At 40.2% G+C, this 22,019-nt stretch overlaps 1 protein-coding gene across 1 annotated transcript in view; it reads left to right on the top strand.

Annotated features, from left to right (window-relative positions):
• The window catches only part of AKT1 (AKT serine/threonine kinase 1), a 109,921-nt gene that overhangs the window by 83,083 nt on the left and 4,819 nt on the right, over positions 1 to 22,019 (top strand). The window contains exons 7-12 of the mRNA XM_015831538.1: positions 921 to 989; positions 1,586 to 1,711; positions 3,787 to 3,915; positions 8,824 to 9,038; positions 10,364 to 10,451; positions 20,609 to 20,711. Coding sequence (XP_015687024.1) covers positions 921 to 989; positions 1,586 to 1,711; positions 3,787 to 3,915; positions 8,824 to 9,038; positions 10,364 to 10,451; positions 20,609 to 20,711 — 730 coding nt within the window. The remainder of the gene's footprint in view (positions 1 to 920; positions 990 to 1,585; positions 1,712 to 3,786; positions 3,916 to 8,823; positions 9,039 to 10,363; positions 10,452 to 20,608; positions 20,712 to 22,019) is intronic.

The following is a 22,019-nucleotide window of genomic DNA, read 5'->3' as shown; positions in this document are numbered from 1 at the left end:
AGACATAATAGGGCTATTTCATTTTTTTATTTATTTGCTCAATTTATATAACCACCAGTTTCACACACATAATTCTGAGTGACTTACCACTCACAGAAAAATACAAAAAAATCAATCATACAATAAAAATCATTAAAAGCATATTAATATTAATAAAAATGTCAATAACAGCTTTATAAATGTGAATAAATAAATAAAAATTATAGTTAGAATGACTACTTTGTGCATAATTTTGGAAACAGAATTGGGCATAATCTTCAGTATCAGCCTTCTCTATGAAATACTCCAGCATCTTTCTTGCATCTATCTTCACTTCTCTAGCTTAGCTGAATGTCATTACTGAATTGTAAGAAATGTCCAAGCTAAATAAAAGTAATTTCTACTTTATTTTGCATTTCATTTATTATATACTTTACTTTTATTACCACTGCTACCATCATTCCATTATTCAACAATATTCATGTAGCAATCATCAGAGGGAAAAATATTGAATATTGAACACTATCAAATATTGTTAAAGATGTTTCATTCCAATATAAACAGCTATCATAATTGTCACTGTTCTTTTGCATTGCATACTCTTTCACAGATTTTGCTATCTCAATTTGGCATTCTATTGTATTGTATTGTTCAATACAGTCTAAAAGACTGTGCCATAGAGGAATATGCATAAAAAGCAAGAGAAAAAGAGGAGAAAATTTGCAATTAAAACAAGAGTATTCATAGCTTATACCAAAAGTGAAGTTTGCTTTAAAGAGGGGCAGGGGTTCATTCAGTAGAGAGGGATTCATCATTTCCTGTTACAGCAGATGCAATTTGTGAAGTTTCAGGGCACAGGTCCAGCTCCAATAATCTCTTGGTTGGTTATAAAGGATAACAGATGATGTAAAGTTAAGATTTTTGTCTCCTTTTTTTTATAGGCATTGAAATATTCCTTTCAGACGCATGACCGTTTGTGTTTTGTTATGGAATACGCTAATGGGGGGGAGGTAAGAATCATGTTCCTCAAAATCAAATGCTCTTAAGTGATGTCATTTTAATGGTTGGAAAACTTCTCAATTTGTCTATTAACTTCTTTTAAAAGTTTGCAAAGATCAGGCATTTGATTAATGGTAGAGCAGAGGTTTGTATGTATAAGGAGGCAGTTTTACTCCTTGGCGTTTCTGTCTTAAGTTTATTTATTTATATCCCACCTTTATTATTTTGACAAATAACTCAGGCTGTTGAACATACCTAACACTCCTTTTTCCTCCTATTTTCTAACAACAACCCTGTGAAGTGGTTGGGCTCAAAAGAGAGTGACTGGCCCAATGTCACTCAGACAGCTTTCATGCCTAATACAGGACTAGAACTCAGTGTCTCCCAGTTTCTAACCTGGGGCCTTAACCACTAGACTAAACAGACTCTACGGTATTATAAAACATAGAACAGTGCTAAAAAAAATCACTTTAAGACGTAACAAAACCAGCAGGAAATACGCCAAGCAGAAACATGAAATAAGCAACACATAATAATTATTTTCACTAACCTCCCTTTATAGACATTGCATAAATTTCTTTTCATATGTAATGATTTGTCTTTTCAGCTATTTTTCCATCTATCACGAGAACGCGTTTTTTCTGAAGATCGTGCCCGGTTCTATGGAGCTGAAATTGTATCAGCTTTGGACTATCTACATTCAGAGAAAAATGTGGTATATAGAGACTTAAAGGTATGTTAGATTGTAGGTGGAGGGATGCTAAATCTATTAAAAATGCTAGTTTGGTCAATGATTCCCTATCTCTGCATAAGGCAGGGGTCCTCTCCACACATGTCAAAAATCCCATTCAGTTGTAGAAATACCTGTTTAGTATGTTCTTTTTTAGTTTGTATTGAAAACCAACAGAAAATCAATGTTTAAATACATTGGCAGAATACAGAATAACAGAGTTGGAAGGGATCTTGGAGATCTTCATTTATACAATACAGTCTCAGTACAAAATGTTGTGATTTTGATCAAGCCCATGGGAATACTTGTCCCTCTATGCTATTTCCCTTATCATTCTCCCCCTTTTCCCCCCCCATCTTAAATAGCTGTTATTTGCATGAGGGTTTGTTTACTCTGGGAGAAAAAAATAAAGCAAAGGTTTACTCTCCAGTCTCCATTATTCATCATCCTGAAAGAAATAATGCAGTCCTGATTCTCTGTTTCAGCAGATTTGAAGCAGGTGATGTAAGCATGGATACCTTATATGCCTTGGGCAATTAGTCCTTTATACTATAATCCATAAACTTCTCCATCCAATCTTAATTTCTTGACAGACTTATGCAAGAGTGGATCACTATTCTTCTAATCTCCAAATCTGCAACATTTATTTATTTATTTAAAACATTTATATATCTGCCCATTATATAAAAACAATAAAAAATATAGGATCAAATATGGAGACAATACTGGTTTTCTTGATAAGATCAACTAAGAACAACACTGTCAAAATACTTAGTAAAGCTGTATTACTATGATACTCCTCATCTTTCCTATTACTAATCCTTATCTTCTTATGACTATACCTTTGCTGCTTATATCTTAACAATTTATATTTTTTGTACCCTAGTATAATTTATGCTGTTTGCTTAGCTAGTATTCTATGACTATCACTAAATGTTGCATCTTATGATTTATGATGAAGTGTTGTATTTCATGATTTATGATGAATGTATTTTCATGTTGTATATGATCATGATTATTACTATTACTTGTATGTACACTGAGAGCTTTTGCACCGGAAACAAATTCCTTGTGTGTCCAACCATACTTGGCCAATAAATTCTATTCTATTCTAAATTCTGTTCTATCATCGTAAATCTGATATCTTCAGATGTTTTGGAATTGCAATTCGCAGAATCCTCTAACACACCTAGAGCAGACATGTCAAACTCGCGATGTCACGTGACGTCGCGCAAAGTATCAGGACAGTTTTGCCATTGCCAGCAATGGGGTGGACGCGGCTTCCAGATGAGGCATCCGGCCCATGGGCCGGCAGTTTGACCCCCCTGACCTAGAGAATATCTGTTGAAAAAAGCTGTCATAATGTTATCATAGTAATGTTTAGAAATGTTTTAAAAAGCTGGGTAGGTGAGATGAGCAGTGTAGAAGTGTGAAAGATATAATAGAGAGATTATAATTTACACCAAATACCCAGCTCAACTTCTGGTTACCAACTTTTTGGACAGCAATAAAAACATGAGTTTTCAGAAGACATTGGGAATGAGTAAGGCTGTGAGAATCAGTTTAGTGTAGTGGTTAAGGCATCAGGCTACAAATTTGGAGACCAGGAGTTCTAATCCCATTTTAAGCACAAAGTCAGCTGGGTGACCTTGGGCCAGTCACTCTCAGCCCTGGGAAGCAGTCAGTGGAAAACAACTTCAGAAATCTTGCCAAGAAAACTTCAGGGATTTGTCCAGGCTGTCATCAAGAATCAACCCCAACTCAGAGGTTCACACACATACACAAACACATACACGGTACATTGGACTGATAAGTGATGATCATATTTATTGATTTTGGTTTTCATTTTCTGATACTAATACTGAAGGCTGCTCAGAATAATTGGAAATGGAAGTGCATAAATGTTAACAGTAATAAATACTTAAAGTGTAAGATTTAAGTGTAGCAGTTCTTTCAAAAAAATATCATTTTAGGACTCTTTTACAAATACATTAAGGATTCTTTTACAAATATATTGACGATTCTCAGTACTTATCCAGATGATTTCATGTCTGACTTTTTATTTGTTTTTATTTAAGTTGGAAAACTTGATGCTGGATAAAGATGGACACATAAAAATAACAGACTTTGGGTTATGTAAAGAAGGGATCAAGGATGGAGCAACAATGAAGACTTTCTGTGGCACACCAGAATACCTTGCCCCAGAGGTACCTTTTATGTTATCTTCATATTACCACAAGAGATGCTTTCCTTCATCAAAAGTAGATGCTAAGATATTTACCAGAATATTACTGTATAAAAAAGTCAAGTAAGTGTTGTGAGTGTTCATGAATTCTGGTTTATATGTTGCATTGACACCAAGGGCTGGAGTTAACTCTGCCAGAGTATCTCTTTTATTGAAACCCACTTCACTCTTCTGGATGGGAGAGAACAAGCTAAAGTTGAACCCAAGCAAGAGGTCTCTATCTGCTCCAATATTATCTTTAGATGGAAAACTACTATCTCTGGAGGAGCAGGTCCATGACTTGGGGTCCTTGTGGATATGCAGCTTCTGCTCAATAGCAAGCAGATGTCATGGCCTAGGGGCTTGGCCCAGCTTTGGCTGAAGTGCCAGTTGCAATATCTCAGTTCTTATCATACCTTGCAGTATGAAAACCTTGCAGTATCTCAGTTCTTATCACACCTTGTTTGAACTGTAACATGCTCTACTTGGGGCTGTCTTTCAGATCCACTTAGAAGCTTCTGAACCAGTGGTCCAGAATACAGTGACCCATGAGCTCACTAACAACTGGTGTTGGGGGCACATTACACCTGCACTGGTCACCAAGAAACTTCTGGGTGCAACTGAAAATGTTGGTTTTAACTATAAAGCCCTCAGTGGTTTGGCATCAGGTTCTTGGCAGGACTGCATTTTCTAATAAAATTGGCACCTCCATGATCTTTTCATGAGAAGAAGCTTATGGTTCCCACTCTTGAGAGCTGAAAGTCAGGAGGCTTTGCCCTTAGAAGAGCACAAGTCCCTTGGAACAGCTTCCACTTGAAACTTGGCTTTCTTCCTATGTACCTTCTGCAACCAGCTTACCTTTAAATTGTTATATATGTTATATATATATTTATGTGAATTGCTGAGAGTCCTTAATTGGGTTATATTGTGATATAAATGTAATAATCACTTTGAAATGCACAAAAACAGATTTTGTTTTTCTTATAACTGTGTCTTTAATTAGAGTTTCCTATAAAAAAGAATAATAGCCATTTACTTGCATCTGAGAAAATACAAATTTGGAGATTGGGATAAACGCAGAGAAAGCATCCTTTCTCTGATTATCTTGGGTTGCCTTAATGGGCATAGTTTGATATGCTTCAGTCTTATTCTGATTTGAAGTGTGTTACCTAGACATGCAGATGAAAGCTAAATGGAAGCTATTGAGGATTCAGTTTGGCTTTTCTGAATTTGCGCTACCCAAATCTTGTGAACTAGTAGAGAGAATTTGGTTTAGCTGTTAAGGTGCTGTGCTAGAAATCAGGAGACTGTGAGCTCTAATCCCACTTTAGGCATGAAAGCCAGCTGAGTGACTTCAGATAGTCACATTCTCTCAGTCCAATCCACTTCACAGGGTTGTTGTGGCGAAAATAGAATATAGAAGTATTAGGTATGTTTGCCATTCAAGTTGAGTGAATGAATGAGAATATATAGGGTTCATAATTGCAGCAGGATCAAATGGTGAAAATGCCACATTAATGACATTTAAAGAATTGGTCTTATCTAGTGTTTCTGTGCTTCAGTAACATTAAGATGTGTGGACTTCAACTCCTAGAATTCCTCAGGTAACATGCTCTGAAAGCATGAAGTCCACACATCTTAAAGTTGCTGAAGTGGAGAAACTCTGATCTAGTCTACTTTTAGTCATTTCCAGGAGTCAGATTAGTCTTTTTTTAGACTCATAGACCATCACATTTCAAGAGTCAGAGGTGACTCAAAGGTATAACAACAATAAAAATCATCACCTCTGTAGTAGTTGTCAATATGTATTATGGCAATGAATTATATTAGCAAAAATAATTTTCCATCATGAGTTCAAACCTAGTGTTTGTGCTTTTCCTCTTTGTGACTAATGACTCCAGAAATTATGTGGTATATATATTAAGCAAGCTGTATAGTCTAACCCAAATTATTTATGTAGTACATTTTTATCCCATCCTTCTTCCCAGGAAAATGTGACTTTTTTTCTGTACTCATTGGTCCTCACAGTAACCCTGCAGATAAGATTGAGATGGCTTCTAGGTTTCTCTTGGAGAAGTTGGTCTCTCCAGGACCAGTTCCATTTTCCTCCAGATCTTTTCTTCCAGATGTTTTGAACCATAGCCCCCACAACTGTCTGTGCTGAGTAAGGGTGACAAGAATTACAGTCCAGCATATCTGAAAAAAACAGATTCAGAGAAAAGCTACTCTATTTCAATTCCATAGGTCCCTCCGACTTTGCCTGATGGAACTAATAATATGGCATGTTTACATAAATAATATGGCCTGTTTACAGTTATCTGGATAATGTTGGGCACATGTTAGAATTTTCAAAGAATACTAAATAACTTGGGTTTGGGAACAATATCTCATTTGGGGGGGCATGTTCAACTTATGTTAGTCTTTAGTCATCGTGTCGGTGGGTTTGCTTTCAAACCAGCCGATGAGCATGTACAAGCAAATGTCCCACATCAATGAAGTCACTTAATCTTTTTTAAAAAAGAGGAAAGTGAGGCTTGCCTTGTTGTCATCTGTTTGTAATTGGAACCTGGCCTCCGAACTTGTTTGTACAGTTGCTGCATAGTTGTTTTAGGGTCATGCTGGAATCTGGTACATAGAAGGCTGTGGCTGTACCACGTCAGCTTTGATGTGTTAGATGTATTGGTCACAAGGTGTTTACAGCTGTTGTGCCTCCTCTTGTAAATTCCAACCATGCAGCTGTTCAGCATTGTTGGCTTATAACTTGACCAGTCAGTTATTTTAAGTAAAATGACCTTTTTTTATCCTCTCCTTATTTATTCCTCCAATTAAAAAAGCATGAAAGGGAATTAATATTCCTATTACCATATGTAGGTTTTTTTCCCCTTTTGATTTGTGTTCCAAACATTGACAAGCTTAAAATAGCATCTTGATGTAGAGCATACTTTTGTTTTGTAAATCTTAGGTTCTCAGTACTTATGAGAGCCTTCCGACATGTAAACTGATTATGGTGTTCCAACCTAACTACTTGAATCCACTGCAAGGGAGCATTACTCAGAGAAGATCTGGCCTTCCAGATTGAAGACATTTACCATCTTTATTTAAAAAAATGCCACCAATACAATTTGAACAAATAAAAACATTAAAACCTACTTTCCACTTAGGAGGCTCAACAAAATAGTTCTGCATGTTCAAATCTCCCTTACTTGGCAGAATCCAGATGTACTAATCATGAGGCCAGTAAGAAGCTAAAAACATACAGTCGAGAATTGTATTTGGGGCTGCTCTTTGTCACTGAAGTATTTGTTCCTCTAGATTTAGAAGCAGTACTACAGTATTAATGAGAATGTAGATACTTCTTCTATGTGTCTTCATAATGTCTTCTATAGAGCCAGTGCAGGAAGTTCATTTTTAATAAAACTGCATTTCCTTGCCATGGATCCCCATATCCATGTATAAGAGGGTTTCTTTCCCTCTGGCTACTGCTGCTGATCATTGAAATAAATTATGTAACTGTTTGCTTAGTGTTTGGGATAGTTTATTTTGATGCATGTATGTCTTTGAGAGCTGTATGCAATGAAATTTCATTTTAATGTATGCCGATTAGTGTACATTCAAAGTGACAATAAAGTTATTCTATTCTATTCTATTCTATTCTATTCTATTCTATTCTATTCTATTCTATTCTATTCTATTCTATTCTATTCAACAAACTGTTCAATGTTTGCATTTAAAAAAGAAACTGAGGAAGAACACCTCTTGTCTCAAAAATGATCCCAAGAATATTTGGGAGAAATGTGATTTTGGAAACACCTGTTAAATGGCCTTGTAAAAAGCATTGAGTCTTGTAAAAAATAAAACAGGAAGGAGGAGTAAGCAGCCAAAAAAGGTAATACAGTGCTGTGTCTCCTGCATTAGCAAAATCCAGCCCTGATTTGAGTTCTGTCCAGGGAGACTAAATGTCCTTCTGGGGAAGAGTGCAACTGGTGAGCAGGGGTCAGCTGGCATGCTGCACAATCCCACATGAGGAGCTTGACACCCTCCTCTCTCTTCCCAGATTGCTCATAGAGCCTGATGAGCTTGGCTCCTGGAATCCTAGCAGATGAAGCAGCTGTGTTGGGCTTCTACATATATGGGGCAGCTGCAGAGCCAGCTGTCGCTTGGTGTGAATCATACAGCAGAAGATGCTGTAAATAGACCTGCGTGTGGTAATCCAATACCTGGCAGCCTTTGGTTTCTCACTGCAGGCCATCTTCTAGGTTCCAATTTTTTTTTCCCCCAAACCAAAGTAGTAAACAGTTAGCAGGCCCTAATACGCAGAGAAAAGAACAAACTTCCGTGTTGTTTTATCCCTGCTCTTGATGCTTTCAGTTTCTTATATTTGAGATCTTCATTATGACCATGTTGTTTGAGTTGTACTGCTTATGTTGTAAAGTTTGAATGTGTCTGCAAGTTAGGCAGCAGCCAACAAACAGTTAGAAACTGATCAGAAGTTGCAGAACTCCCATTTGTATTATGCCTGGGCAACAGAAATTGTAGGAGATGAAGTTCAACATCTTTTCATGGAGGCCGGGGCGGTGGTATGTGTCACAGATTTCCAACCCTTGAAATAACAAGCATGTTGCAGAAGTCTTACAGCAGCGTCTCCCCAATTTGGTGCCTCCAAATTGCAATCCTTAAAGAGAAAGGTAGGTAGATTTCCAAGAGGCTGTTAGACAATATAACTGTGCTAGCTAAGGACAATTTGAGATGTACTTCATCGTGCCTGAAGAAGGCCATTCAGTAGGATTTCCTTTGAAGTTGTCACCTTGTTATAGGAAACAATTCCATCTTACTTTGTTTTGTGAAAAGCTTGCCATTGATCAAGAACTCTTGACATTGTCTACAACTGCAGGTGCTGGAGGATAACGACTATGGCCGTGCAGTGGATTGGTGGGGCTTAGGAGTTGTCATGTATGAAATGATGTGTGGACGTCTTCCCTTCTATAATCAGGACCACGAGAAACTTTTTGAGCTCATACTAATGGAAGAGATTAGGTTTCCACGTACGTTGTCACCTGAAGCAAAGTCTCTTCTGTCAGGTTTGCTGAAGAAGGATCCAAAGCAAAGGTGATGGTTTAATGTGTTTGACCTGAATGCTTCCCAGATTCTTGAATGACCAATTGGGTGTCTTCTGTATGTTTTGCATTATTCCATTCATTTGATTTTGATTTTGTAGTATATCCAAGTGTGTTATGTCTGTTCTTTGTTATCATTTAGCTGTTTTATGTCCCCTGATAAAGTTTCAAACACATAGTCTACACACACACACACACACACACACACACACACACACACACGGAGCACTGGGTCCTTTGAGAGAAAGGTAGAGCAGAATAAATATTAAATGTTAGGCTGACCATATTTATTTTTACCCCAATGTTAGATGGTCCCATGAACATCTAAGAAGAGCTTATATCATAACTAGAAAAATAATTATAGTGGCAAACAAGCTTCAGGAATAATACTTAACATAAACAAAATGACCATAGATGGGGAAAAACGCAGCGGGAGCAGAAGCAACTTCTGACTTCCTTCCAGTTTCCCCATTGACTTTGCTTGTGGAAGCTGGCAGGCATGTCGGAAATCACGATCACCTGACTACAGGGATGGTGTAATCGCCATAACTTTACAAATAAAACTGGCCTGAGTATTGTGAACATTTCAGTTTCATAGGAATAAGATTTCTACACATTCTTTAGCAGATTTTAGGTACCGTGATTCAAAAAGTATTCCAGTATAATGCAGCATTTGGGTTTACTTGAGAGTTTTAGTAGTGTATCGATAGATACATACATATTTGAGAAACTCTATTGTACGGGTAGTGGGGAAATATAACCTCTTAGAGCAAATGAAGCTGCTTTTCGCCATAAAATCACATCTGTACTATGTGTTTCATTTCAAGTTCAGTGTTTGCCTTTATTTCAGTGCTATTTCTTAATTATGTTTGGGACACAGCTGCCTCCTAAAGAAACAATTACTGTGAATACTCTTCATTATCCCTGGAGAATAAACAGTAAAGGATGTCTCAGGTCTCTCTCTCTCTCTCTCTCTCTTTGATATAGAACAAAATCTTCTGTATCTTGAAGAGTGATCATAGGCCACAGTGAGTGGGACAGCAAGGCAGTGATGTGGGTAGAGGTTTTTCAAAAGGCTGTTAGTCTGTGGGCAGCTGTTTGGGTTTTTGGGTCAAGTTTACGTGGCTTTTTTGTGGTTTGCTTTAAATTTTACTAGCAGGAAGCTCCTAAAAAGTAAAAAAAAAAAGTCTTGAGTTAGAACTTGCATTTCTTCATTATTTCTTAGCAAAGTTGTACTTTTATTCTGAATGAATATATGCCATTAGAAACACTAATAAATGCACTGTGCTAATGTTGGTGATTTTTCTGTCCTAACAGATTAGGTGGTGGACCAGATGATGCAAAGGAGATTATGCAGCACAAATTTTTTGCTGGCATTGTTTGGCAAGATGTATATGAAAAAAAGGTATTTATAGTTTTTAAGATGAGATGTTTCGATTGTGTTTGAAATTCTGTGTTAGCTAGCATGCTGCAGTTTGAGAAGATAGGTATACTCTTATTCCTAATTTCCCCCCTACCATTTTTAAAAAATTCTCTTGCACATAAAACCTAAACTTTTCATTGTACCTTGAAATCTTATATACCCAAAGTGACATATGCAGAATAGGTAATTTTACATACGGTCCAAAATGCAGATATGTAATTTGTACATCTGTACATAGTGCAGATTGATTGATTATAAGTGGCCTTTATGCCACTTCAATTAAAAAAAAAAGAATTTAAGCAGCTTACAGAACTGTATACAATAAACAATCACTTTCCTTCTGTGCTTCTTTCAACCCTTCTTCTCTTGCAGTCTTTTTTTTTAATTTGCCTGAATACAGCTCAGTTTGCAAAAGGTTCCCATCAACAAGTTTAGAATGGCAAGATCCCAACCTGTCCCCCATTATTGCAAATGTTCCATTGCAAGAGTTGTTCTGTCCAGGCTTCTTCTCTCTTTCTCTCTTTCTGCACAATTAATATCGTTCCTGGCGTAGCTCTCTGCTCCCCCTTAGTGGCACTGCACATAAATGATCCCAGCTACTGCATTGAACTGCACCAACGTTTTGCTGATTGAGATGGATTTTTTGGCTCAGATACTAAAGGCTTTGATGCAGGGTCCTTGAAGCTGATTTTTTTCATTAATCTTTTATTGAATGTTGAGGTCAGCATGAACACTTCCAAGCATATTGTCATTCGGGTTAATTAAAAGAGTCTAATGCATTAAGATGAAAAAGATGTTTGTAGTTAAATTTACCAGTACTTGGCAACATGCTTCCACTTTTCTCCTTTTAAGTTCATAAACTTGCTCTGGGGTTCATTTTCTTTTCTCCACTATTGCCTCCATTCTGGCAGTGGAACTTAAAAGAGGAAAATGAAGAAGAGAAAGAGCTAGCGTGCTGACTGATTAGCATGCATTTCAGTTAATGCTCCAAGTCATCTTTGAAAAGCTCAGCCTTGTTTTGTGGATTGAAAAATATTTATATTCTAAACCTGTTCTCTTTGTATGTTGTGTTGCAGTTTTCTTCTGATTCTAATTGTATTGGGGAAGGAGGATTAGCATTCAAAGATCATGTAGTTACATGGCAATTCTGTGGATTTTTAAATAGCAGAAGGATCTCCCATCTGAACTATATTTTCCCCCAGTAGCTAAATGGCATCATTGATCACACTGCTACTAAGGCTATTTTGGGCTGTTATTTCCCCTCTATATTTGGACTTCCCTGCCAGTTTAAACCCCAAAATGCTAATTGCACTATGTATATAAAAGACACATTTTCCTCAGCAGACATGTTCGCCTGCCTTATGGTTAATGAATTCTCTGTATTGGAATCAAGGTTTCAGTGATCATATTTTCAGTTTGCTAATAACTTACTGTGAATGTAGAGTATACTCTCTAGTTCTCCATAGAACAGTGGTTCTCAACCTTCAAAATGCCGCAACCCTTTAATACAGTTCCTCATGTTGTGGTGACCCCCAACCATAAAATTATTTCCGTTGCTACTTCATAGCTGTAATTTTGCTACTGTTATGAATCGTAATGTAAATATCTGATATGCAGGATGTATTTTCATTGTTACAAATTGAACATAATTAAAGCATAGTGATTAATCACAAAAACAATATGTAATTATATATTGTGAAATATTTATTTCTAATTACAAATAAATGAAATTTTGTCTTGAAGCATGGGTGCTCCACCTATGGCTCTGAAGGGAGACCTGACCTTTGCTCTTCTTTAAATGAGCCCTTGAAGTTGCCTGATTAGGTTAAGCATGACCTGTGAAAATTAATATGATTCTGTATGGGGGGGAGTGCTTATGGGGTGGGAGAAAGTAAGGATTAGTTGAGGATACTCAAGGGGAGCTATACTTGTAGACATTTGTTGTCCATGTGTGTGATGTGGCCCACACAATTTGCCTCTTCCGCCTGAGCCACTGCCCGTTTTTCTACCTCCAGCTGAAATTCACTGAGGGTGTGGAAGAGGACCCCTGTCCTTCCAGGACAATTGATCCTAATGACCTTCAGAGCTTCTCTCTCTGAAGAAGGCAGAAGGGAAACCTTGGCTCTTTTATGACTCGTGGACTTCAACTCCCAGAATTCCTGAGCCAGCACAGCTCAGTTCTGGAGCTGTGCCTGCCAGAATCTTAGAGATTTTTGGAAGGAGGTCTTGTCCACTGAGGTAGAGGCAGCAGAAGGGAAATCCATTCCTTCCTCCCACCCCACTGCTGGTTCCACTGAGCAATAATCAACTGCTTTTGGTGCAGCAGCCAGGGCAGAAAGAATGGGGGGCATTACTGCAGCAACTGCAAGAAAAGGCCCCTTGGAGCTTCTTGATTCCACACTAGGAGCAGATTCATTTTGCCCTCCCCCTTCCCGGCTTTCCAGAGGCACACTAAGAAACAGAGAAAAGGCAGGCAGGAGGGGAAAGGGAAACACATGCTGCAGACCAAAACATCCACCCAAAGCAGCTTTCATCTCAAAAGCCCCCCCCCTTTGATCTCTTCCCTTTTCACTGCCTGGACCAGTTTTCCTTCTCCCACCTGTAATGAAATGGTGCTCCCTTCCCCTGCATCCCACAAGTAGGAAGCCATCAAGGGGGGGAGGGATTGAGCAGCAGGAATCAAAAAGTATGTGCTGTCTTAAGGAGGGCTGCAGGGATCTCAGAGGAGGAGAGGACAAGGGGGGGGGAATCAGCTGCCGTGGGAAGAGAGGAAAAAGCTACTATACTTTTATGCCCGCCACATAAGTAGGAACAAAGCTCCCACATTTATCATTAGTGTGAGAATGGGAATTATCACTGGGAATTTAGGGGATCTAATGCAAACTTCCAATTGTGTGAGGATGGGTTATCTGGGAGCTCAGTTAACTCCTGTGCAGCAACTGCCACCAACTTACTTCTCAGAGTTGTGATAAGAGTAATAAAAACAGTTACGCTCTTCATTAGGTTTTGCATTATCACGGGTGGACTGTTTTTGTGTGGGGATTGTGTTTTGTTTTTTCCTAACGTAGGACACCTTCGACATCATAGGAAAGCAAGGGCATTATCTTTTAGCAATGGAGATGTCCCGAGCAGCTTTTTCTGGGAAGCGAACGGACATACCACCATCCCTCCCCCACTCCGGAGCATGAGGAGATCGCTCCTTCCTTTTATAAACCGCCCGCCTCAACGTAAAGCTTGCCGGGCTTCTTGCAAGCTCAGTCGTGTCTGCGCACCTGCTCATGAGATCTCGAAGCTTGGTTTTCTTCCTCCACAGCAGAAGAGTCGGGGAACTTTCCTAGCCATTCAGCTATCCGTCCACCCACGGAGGAGCAGTGGCTTCGTAGGCCCGCCCATCCCCGCTTTGAGCCGAGTGTCAGTTTTATAACCTGCCATCTGCCTCAAAGCACTTCTCCGTCAGGAGGCGGAGGTGGCAGCCCGCCGGGCGGATGCCTTCTTCTTCTTCTTCCTCTCCCTCCTCCCTGAAATGACGAGAGTAGGACACTGCTGGCTGGGTCGCCCTGCAGGGGAAAGCAGGGCCACGCTGGACCGCGGCCTCGCTCTTTCTCTGAAAGGCGCTTTAGCCAGCTGAGGCTCCCGGCGGCAACACAGCAGACAACCTCTACCCCGAAGCACGCCAGAGCCGGGCCAGCATCCGCAAGCTCCAGAAGCAGCGCCCGAACGCGGCTCCGCCCTCGCCGGGCCAGATCCCTCCCTGCTAGGGCTTTCCTCTGCCTCCTGCTCCCCTTGCCTGGAGACGGATAGAGGAGCGGTGTCTCGGTTCCTAAGACCATCGGAAATATGTGTTTTCCGATGGTCTTAGGTGACCCCTGTGAAAGCGTCGTTCGACCCCCAAAAGGTCGCGACCCACAGGTTGAGAACCGCTGCCATAGGAGAACATATCCAACATTTTTATAAATGCAAAAAGTATTGGAGATGGTTCCAGACAAAAAAAAACCCTGTGATTTGGGTGGCTGTGTGTAATTTTTCTACTAGAATTCCTTTCTTTTAAACCTAAAACATTTTCTTCTGCTTAGAACTTTATGCAATTCTTGTCAATTTTGAATCTGGATGAAATTGTCAACTCTCTACTATTAGTTTTTGCAATCATTTGTTTGCATCAGCTTATTCCCACATTCTTCTTCTTCTTGTGCCATATCCGTTATCGGACGTTGGCGATCATGTTGGCGATCCTGTTTTTATCAGCAGCCGCACGAAAAAGTGCTGCTGAGTTTTGTCCAAACTAGTCCCTTAGATTTTGAAGCCACGATGTTCTTCTTCTGCCTGGACCTCATTTGCCTTCAATCTTTCCCTGGAGGATTAAATGGAGTATGCCGTATTTTTCTGGGTGTCGCATCACATGTCCGAAATATTCTAATTTTCGTTTTTTAATTGTTTTCATGATTTCCCTTGGCTTTCCCAGGCGGCTTATCACCTCCTCATTTCTGATCTTGTCAACCCAGCTTATACATAACAGCCACCTGTAAATCCACATTTCAAATGCTTCTAGTCTCTTCAGATGGCCTTCTGTCCCACATTGCTTTTTTAATTTGTTAAAAAATTAGCTTGTAAATGTTTTAAGTGATTTTATATGCATTCCTTTATGTATGTGTGCATGAGTTATGTGCAACATATATTTTATACATTATTCTTGCTCACATATATTTTGTTATGCAATTCTCCCTGAAGTTTTTTCTTTTTTCTTTTTTAAAAAAAATGTGTTTATTTTGTGGTATCACAGAATCTAAAGAAATGTGAATACCCAAAGATTGCTTTTTGAGTTGCCTGTTATTTAGAGGAAATAAAGAAATGTATTGGGTAGATTTGCAGCACAGTATGAAAACTCAACACATCTCTCCCCGTTGCTATTTCTTTTTGCTATTTTGCAATCTTGGCACAATGTTTAAGCTGCTATTTTACCTACAAATGATCCCAGACTGGAATTCCTGGTCTAAAATGGGTGTTAAGACTGGGAGGAGGGGAATGCTGGAAGACTGCTGTTCAAGTCGATCCGTCAGTGGTTTAGTTCAGCATAAATGCATTTCATATGAATCTTCTGAAAATTGGTTTTATTGGGTGAAACAAATCCATTGAAACGTCAGAAGAAAAAATTATTCTCTTATTTTATAAAGCTAATTGTATTGTTACCTTATTGTGCTGCTGCCTCTAAATCCTGTGTAACTTGGTCTTTAAGATATCTGACTTTCTCTGCAAGTTTTTTTTTAATTAAGCTGTAGATATTTCTAGTATTCTAATCTACAACATGCTGTCAGCCATCCTTAAGCTTATCTTATATTCTGAGTCACCCGTTCAAAGAGGTTCAGGGCATCAAAGCAATTCTTTAAAAAGTGAATCAGCTGCCAAATGTACTAGTCTGTTAGGTTGAACTTGAATGAGCTAGCAATTCCCAAATTGAGGTGGGGGGAACCCTATACCAGAGGGTGGTTGATTTTAATTTGGGAATGAAAGGCTAAATTTGTTTATTTCCTTAGCCTTCTATCCTGCACCAGTGAAACTGGACTCTGAGTTTCTGTACCATTAAATGCTTGGGGGGGGGAGACTATTTTGAAAAGTCTGGGCCTTTCCCCAGTGCAGAATTAAAATGCTATTCACCAGTTCTTGAGTGTAACATTTGTTGTCCCTGCCACTAAACTACACTGTCATTATTGCAACTGCTGTGACTCACTGAAGAAGGATGCTGGCTTTGCTGTTCTATCTCTTATGTCCAGCTGGCAGGAATAAATCTGCCAGTCACAGCTCTGCAGAAGGCACGAGGCCAGTCTGGTTGCAGGACACATTTGTTGTAGGCTTTCTTCTTCAGCTTCTCCTCCTCTACCCCATCCTATTATAACGCAGGATGAGTGAAGGGTTTAAAAAAAAAATCAGCAGAGCCAAGTCACGGAGGGTGCTGAGTCACTGGGATTTTGTTGCCCTCGCTTCCTTTCTTTTATCGGTGACAGACACTGACTTGAGATCCCTGTATGCCATGTTTGGGAAGCAATAAGGGCAGGGTAGTGTAGTCTGGACTCTGCATTTGACTGCTCTAGCCTTGTGCTAAACTGGTAAAGCCATGGAGTTAAAAGCTCTATTAGCACAGAGTTTCTGTATCCCTTTCTTTAGTGAAAAAACAGCAGAATGATAACCAAGACACACACACACAAACACACACACACAAGCACTGATGCTGCCAGAACATTAACTCTTCAGCCTATCACTTAAGAAGTATTATCATCTTCTCAAGTGGCTTGAATAAAGCTTATTTTATTCTGTTAAATCTGGTACAAACTTCAACAGCGCTTTTTTAAAGATAGAAAAATGGATATTGGACTAAACAAGATGGTAGCTGGCAGGCATGAAGGTCATAGGAGATACTTGAAAAGAATAAGTGTGTGCCTCCTGGATATATACAAATTTGTTTCATTTTTTTCCTGTCATAAATACTTGCATCTGTATTCTAAGTTTGTTTGTTTTTTTTGCATAATGGCAAAAAATAAAATACCAAGATCAACTTTGCAAAATAAAGCATTTCCTTCTTGTATTTTTATAGCTGACTATTATCAGAGGCAACATCTCAACCCCCCCTCGCATGTAATACAATCAGTCCTCAATTTATGACCACAATTGAGCCCAGAATTTATGTTGCTGAGAAATTTGTTAAGTGAGTTTTAGCCCATTTTGCGACCTTTCTTGCCACATTTGTTATGTGAATCACTACAGTTGTTAAATTAGTAACACGGTTGTTACGTGAATCTGGCCTCCTCATTGACTTTGCTTGTCAGAAGGTCGCAAAAGGTGACACTGCAAGCGTCATATATATGAAACAGTTGTCAAGTATGCAAACATAAATCACGTGACCCTGGGGATGCTGCAACGGTCATAAGTGTGAAAAATGGTCATAAGTCACTTTTTTCAATGCCGTTGTAACATCGAATGGTCACTAAATAAACCGTTGTAAGTCGAGGACTGCCTGTATTTATTTCTTCACAGAAGATCATTTGACACTGCTCTTTATATACTTACAACCACAATTGAGCCCAAAATTTCTGTTGCTAAATGGGACATTTGTTAAGTGAGTTTTGCCTCATTTTACGACCTTTCTTACCACAGTTGTTAAGTGAATCACTGCAGTTGTTAAGTTAGTGACATGGTTGTTAAATGAATCTGGCTTCCCCATTGACATTGCTTGTGAGGAGGTCGCAAGAGAGGTTCATGTGACTGCAGGCGTCACAAATATGAGCCGCTTGCCAAGCGTCTGAATTTTGATCACGTGACCACAGGGATGCTGCAATGGTTGAGTGAAAAACAGTCATAAATCAGTTTTTTCAGTGCTGATGTAATTTTGAACGGTCACTAAATGAACTGTTGTAAGTCGGGGACTACCTGTAGTATCACCTAATCACAATTCCCTACCTCTGCTGTGCTATGTTTCTATATTATCATTGCAAGATGTCTTAACGCAGGGGTTTTCAAGTATTTTCAAGCTACTAAACCAGTTTTTAAAAAAACAAAAAGTCCCAGGAGCCCCAATCTACAAAATGACAACATTACGGGTTTTTCACTGGAGGCATATATTTTCTGCTATAACCCCCCCCCAAATGCTCTAAACATTTTTGGTTATACTCCCTCCCTCCCTTTTAGGCTTCCATGAAACCCCCATCAAGTTCTCAGATAACCCTAGGAATTTTTTAGCAGAAAAATCAGTCAAGATAAAGATAGAGAAGCTCTTCTTTGACCGAGTGACAAAATTAGTGGACCAGAGGAATGCTGTGGATATAATTTACTTGGACTTCAGTAAGGCATTTGATAAAGTAGATCACAACCTACTACTCGATAAGATAGAAAAATGTGGGTTAGACAGCATCACCACCAGATGGATCCGTAGCTGGCTGACTGGCCGTATTCAGCGTGTGGTCCTCAATGGAACCGCATCTACATGGAGGGAAGTGTGTAGTGGGGTGCCCCAGGGCTCTGTTCTGGGCCCAGTGCTCTTCAACATCTTCATCAACATCTTCATCAACGATTTGGATGAGGGGATAGATGGGGAACTCATCAAATTTACGGATGACACCAAGCTGGCAGGAATAGCTAACACTCCAGAAGACAGGCTTAAGATACAGGAGGACCTGGACAAACTTGAACACTGGGCGCTATCTAACAAAATGAAATTCAATGGTGAAAAAAGTAAGGTTCTACATTTAGGCAAGAAAAATCAAATGTACAGGTATAATATAGGTAGTACCTTGCTCAATAGTAGAAACTGTGAGAGGGACCTTGGAGTCCTAGTGGACAATCACTTAAATATGAGCCAGCAGTGTGCTGCAGCTGCCAAAAAAGCCAACACAGTGCTAGGCTGCATTAACAGAGGGATTGAATCAAGATCACGTGAAGTATTAATACCACTTTACAATGCCTTGGTAAGGCCACACTTGGAATACTGCATCCAGTTTTGGTCACCACGATGTAAAAAAGATGTTGAGACTCTAGAAAGAGTACAGAGAAGAACAACAAAGATGATTAGGGGACTGGAGGCTAAAACATATAAGGAACGGTTGCTGGAATTGGGTATGTCTAGTTTAACGAAGAGAAGGACGAGGAGGGACATGATAGCGGTGTTCCAATATCTCAGGGGCTGCCACAAAGAAGAGGGAGTCAAGCTATTCTCCAAAGCGCCTGAAGGCAGGACAAGAAGCAGTGGATGGAAACTAATCAAGGAGAGAAGCAACCTAGAACTAAGGAGAAACTTCCTGACAGAACAATTAACCAGTGGAACAACCTGCCTCCAGAAGCGGTGAATGCTCCAACACTGGCAGTTTTTAAGAAGAGACTGGACAGCCATTTGTCTGAAATGGTATAGGGTTTCCTGTCTGAGCATGGGGTTGGACTCGATGACCTCCAAGGTCCCTTCCAACTTTATTATATTGTATTATTATATTCTTCTACTCTTGCACACTAATGAGTGTTGTGCACTAGTTGTTCAGGTCTCCACTTTTTTATCTCTCCCTTTATCTACTGCCAAATGGCTTAGGGTTAGTGTTCTCAGTCAATGGTTGACAGCCAGCTCTGAATTTACGTACTCACAACATAATCAGGGGAGTGATTATGAAGGGCACACCAGCTGAGGAATTAAGAAGCTGGGCTTGTCATCTGTAAAATTGGCAGTGCGAGACCTTAGTACCACCTGACGGAGTGAGCTTCCGTTACTTGCCCCAGCTCCTGCCAACCTAGCAGTTCAAAAGCATGTAAATGGAGGGAGATAAATAGATACTCTTTCTCTGGAAACGTAACAGCATTCCATGCGCCTTCAGCAATATAGGCATGGGACACAAAGGGTCTCTGCACAAGGCTAGGTCTTCAGCTGTGAAATTGGAAATGAGCACCACCCCCTAAAGTTGGACATGACTGGCAGGTGAAGCCTTTACCTTCTAGAACAGGGGTCCTCAACCTTGGCAACTTTAAGACTTGTGGAAATTCTGAGAGTTGAAGTCCACAAGTCTTAAAGTGGCCAAGGTTGAGGACCCCTGTTCTAGAATAATCATAGCAAGGATTTTGCACTAATCGATTAGGTCCACGATGAACAAAAACTGTCAAGGCCATGAAATTTTAACACTAGTGGCAGGCAGAAAAAGAACCATAGCCTAGGGAAGTCTAGGCGCACCAACCTGTACTCTTCGAAGGGAGGTTGGGATACATTTCTGTAGAGGGAAAACTTTTGAAGGTGTGTTGAGATCAAAACTGACGATCAGCGCCGAATCAGAGAAGTGGATTTTCATTTAATTAGTCCTTTATTCTCGTTTATAAGAGGGTTATATTATTACTCTATAACAATTTAACTGAAATTTAACTTAAAAAATAGGCTCAGTTGGCTCAAGCATTGGTGAGTTCATGCTGCAGTGTGGGATTAGGGATCTGGGTGGGCTTAAAAGTTGGAATAGAAGCATTCTCATTCCTATCCTACATTTTAAAAAGAATATGAACATATTTTACTGCCAAAAGTTGGTTATTTGGCTGCCAAATTTCAGCAATGCAGTCCCAGCTACCTGGGGAGGGCTGCTGAGATTTCCCTATTCTAATAACTCAATTCCAGGTTTTATTTCTTTTTACAGCTGGTACCTCCATTTAAACCCCAGGTGACGTCTGAAACAGATACGCGCTATTTTGATGAAGAATTCACAGCACAGATGATCACTATCACACCTCCTGATCAAGGTAATTCTGCTTGAAGGTGCTTTAGGTGGACAACAGGGCACATGGTTCAACTGAAAGCTTACTATGCTCTTGCCTGAAACTCTGGATAAGTGATGGCTCTGGGCAGGATGCCCCAGTGGTCTCGACATAAGTTGTGTTTGACTGTTTCTTTTCACAACCCACCAGTTTTTTAAAAAATAAAGAGCTCTTTGTATCATGAATTCTGGTGTTAAGGTAAAAGTAACTAGATACCGTGTTTTCCCGAAAGTAAGACCTACCCTGAAAATAAGCCCTAGCTGGATTTTTTGGGTGGGCCTAATATAAGCCCTACCCCGAATATAAGCCCTAGTTTTGGGGCGAGATGCACGCCTAAAAATCAAGCTAGAGTGGGGGTAGGGGGGTGCACCCGCTTACGAGTAGGACCGCTACAAGCAGGCCTCCTACACCTCGATACTTATGCTGCGTGGCTCATCGCACCGTTGCCTCAGTTGTGGCAGGATGCCGCATGGTGCTTTGGGCCGTTGCCACTGGTCACGGCAGAAGGCTGCACAGTGCCTTGGACCGTTTGTAGGAGATTGCATGGTGCTTCACACCAATGCCGCTGGCTACGGCAGGACGCTGTGCAGCGCTTCAGGCCGTTGCCTCAGTTGTGGCAGGATGCTGCATGGCGCTTTGGGCCGTTACTACTGAAGCACCGTGGGGGTCTCCTGCAAATGGCCCAAAGCGCTACACGGCATCCTGCCGTGACCAGTGGCAATGGCCCAAAGCACCATGCGGCCTCCTGCAAACAGTTGAAGCACCACACGGCCTCCTGCCGCAAACAGCACCATTGGTGTGAAGCACCATGCGGCATCCTCCGGCGACACTGCGCAATGCGCCACGTGGCATCTGGCCGCAAGTGGTGGCAAATGGCTGCTGAAAAGTCAAGCAGCGTTGCGACAGGTGTCGGGGTGTGGGAGGCCTGGCTATGGTGGTCCTATGGTAAGACATCCCCCGAAAATAAGAGTGCCTCTTTTTGAGGCAAAAAAAATATAAGACCGGGTCTTATTTTTGGGGAAACACGGTAGTGGCAGCAACAACTACCAACCTACTACATCAAGGCAGAAGGTGGAATACAAGCTTAAGTGCAGCAGCTGAGCTTGTATCAAGCAATACTGGAGGTTTTTCTTAAAAACAGATTTTAAACTGCCTTTTTTGACAAATCCTAAAATCCACTATCCCAAACATGCTTTTTTCAAAAGGAAAAAAAAAAGACTTATCTAAGAAAGTCCAGTTGCGTTTTGAAGAAGGCACCTTTGGGACAACCTGGATGACATAGAACAGTGGTGG

Source organism: Protobothrops mucrosquamatus, unplaced genomic scaffold (assembly GCF_001527695.2).
Source record: "Protobothrops mucrosquamatus isolate PMUCROS unplaced genomic scaffold, P.Mucros_1.0 scaffold_258, whole genome shotgun sequence".
NCBI lineage: Eukaryota > Metazoa > Chordata > Lepidosauria > Squamata > Viperidae > Protobothrops > Protobothrops mucrosquamatus.
The sequence above is the reverse complement of the archived record's forward strand: the minus strand, read 5'-3'. Positions and strand labels throughout refer to the sequence as shown.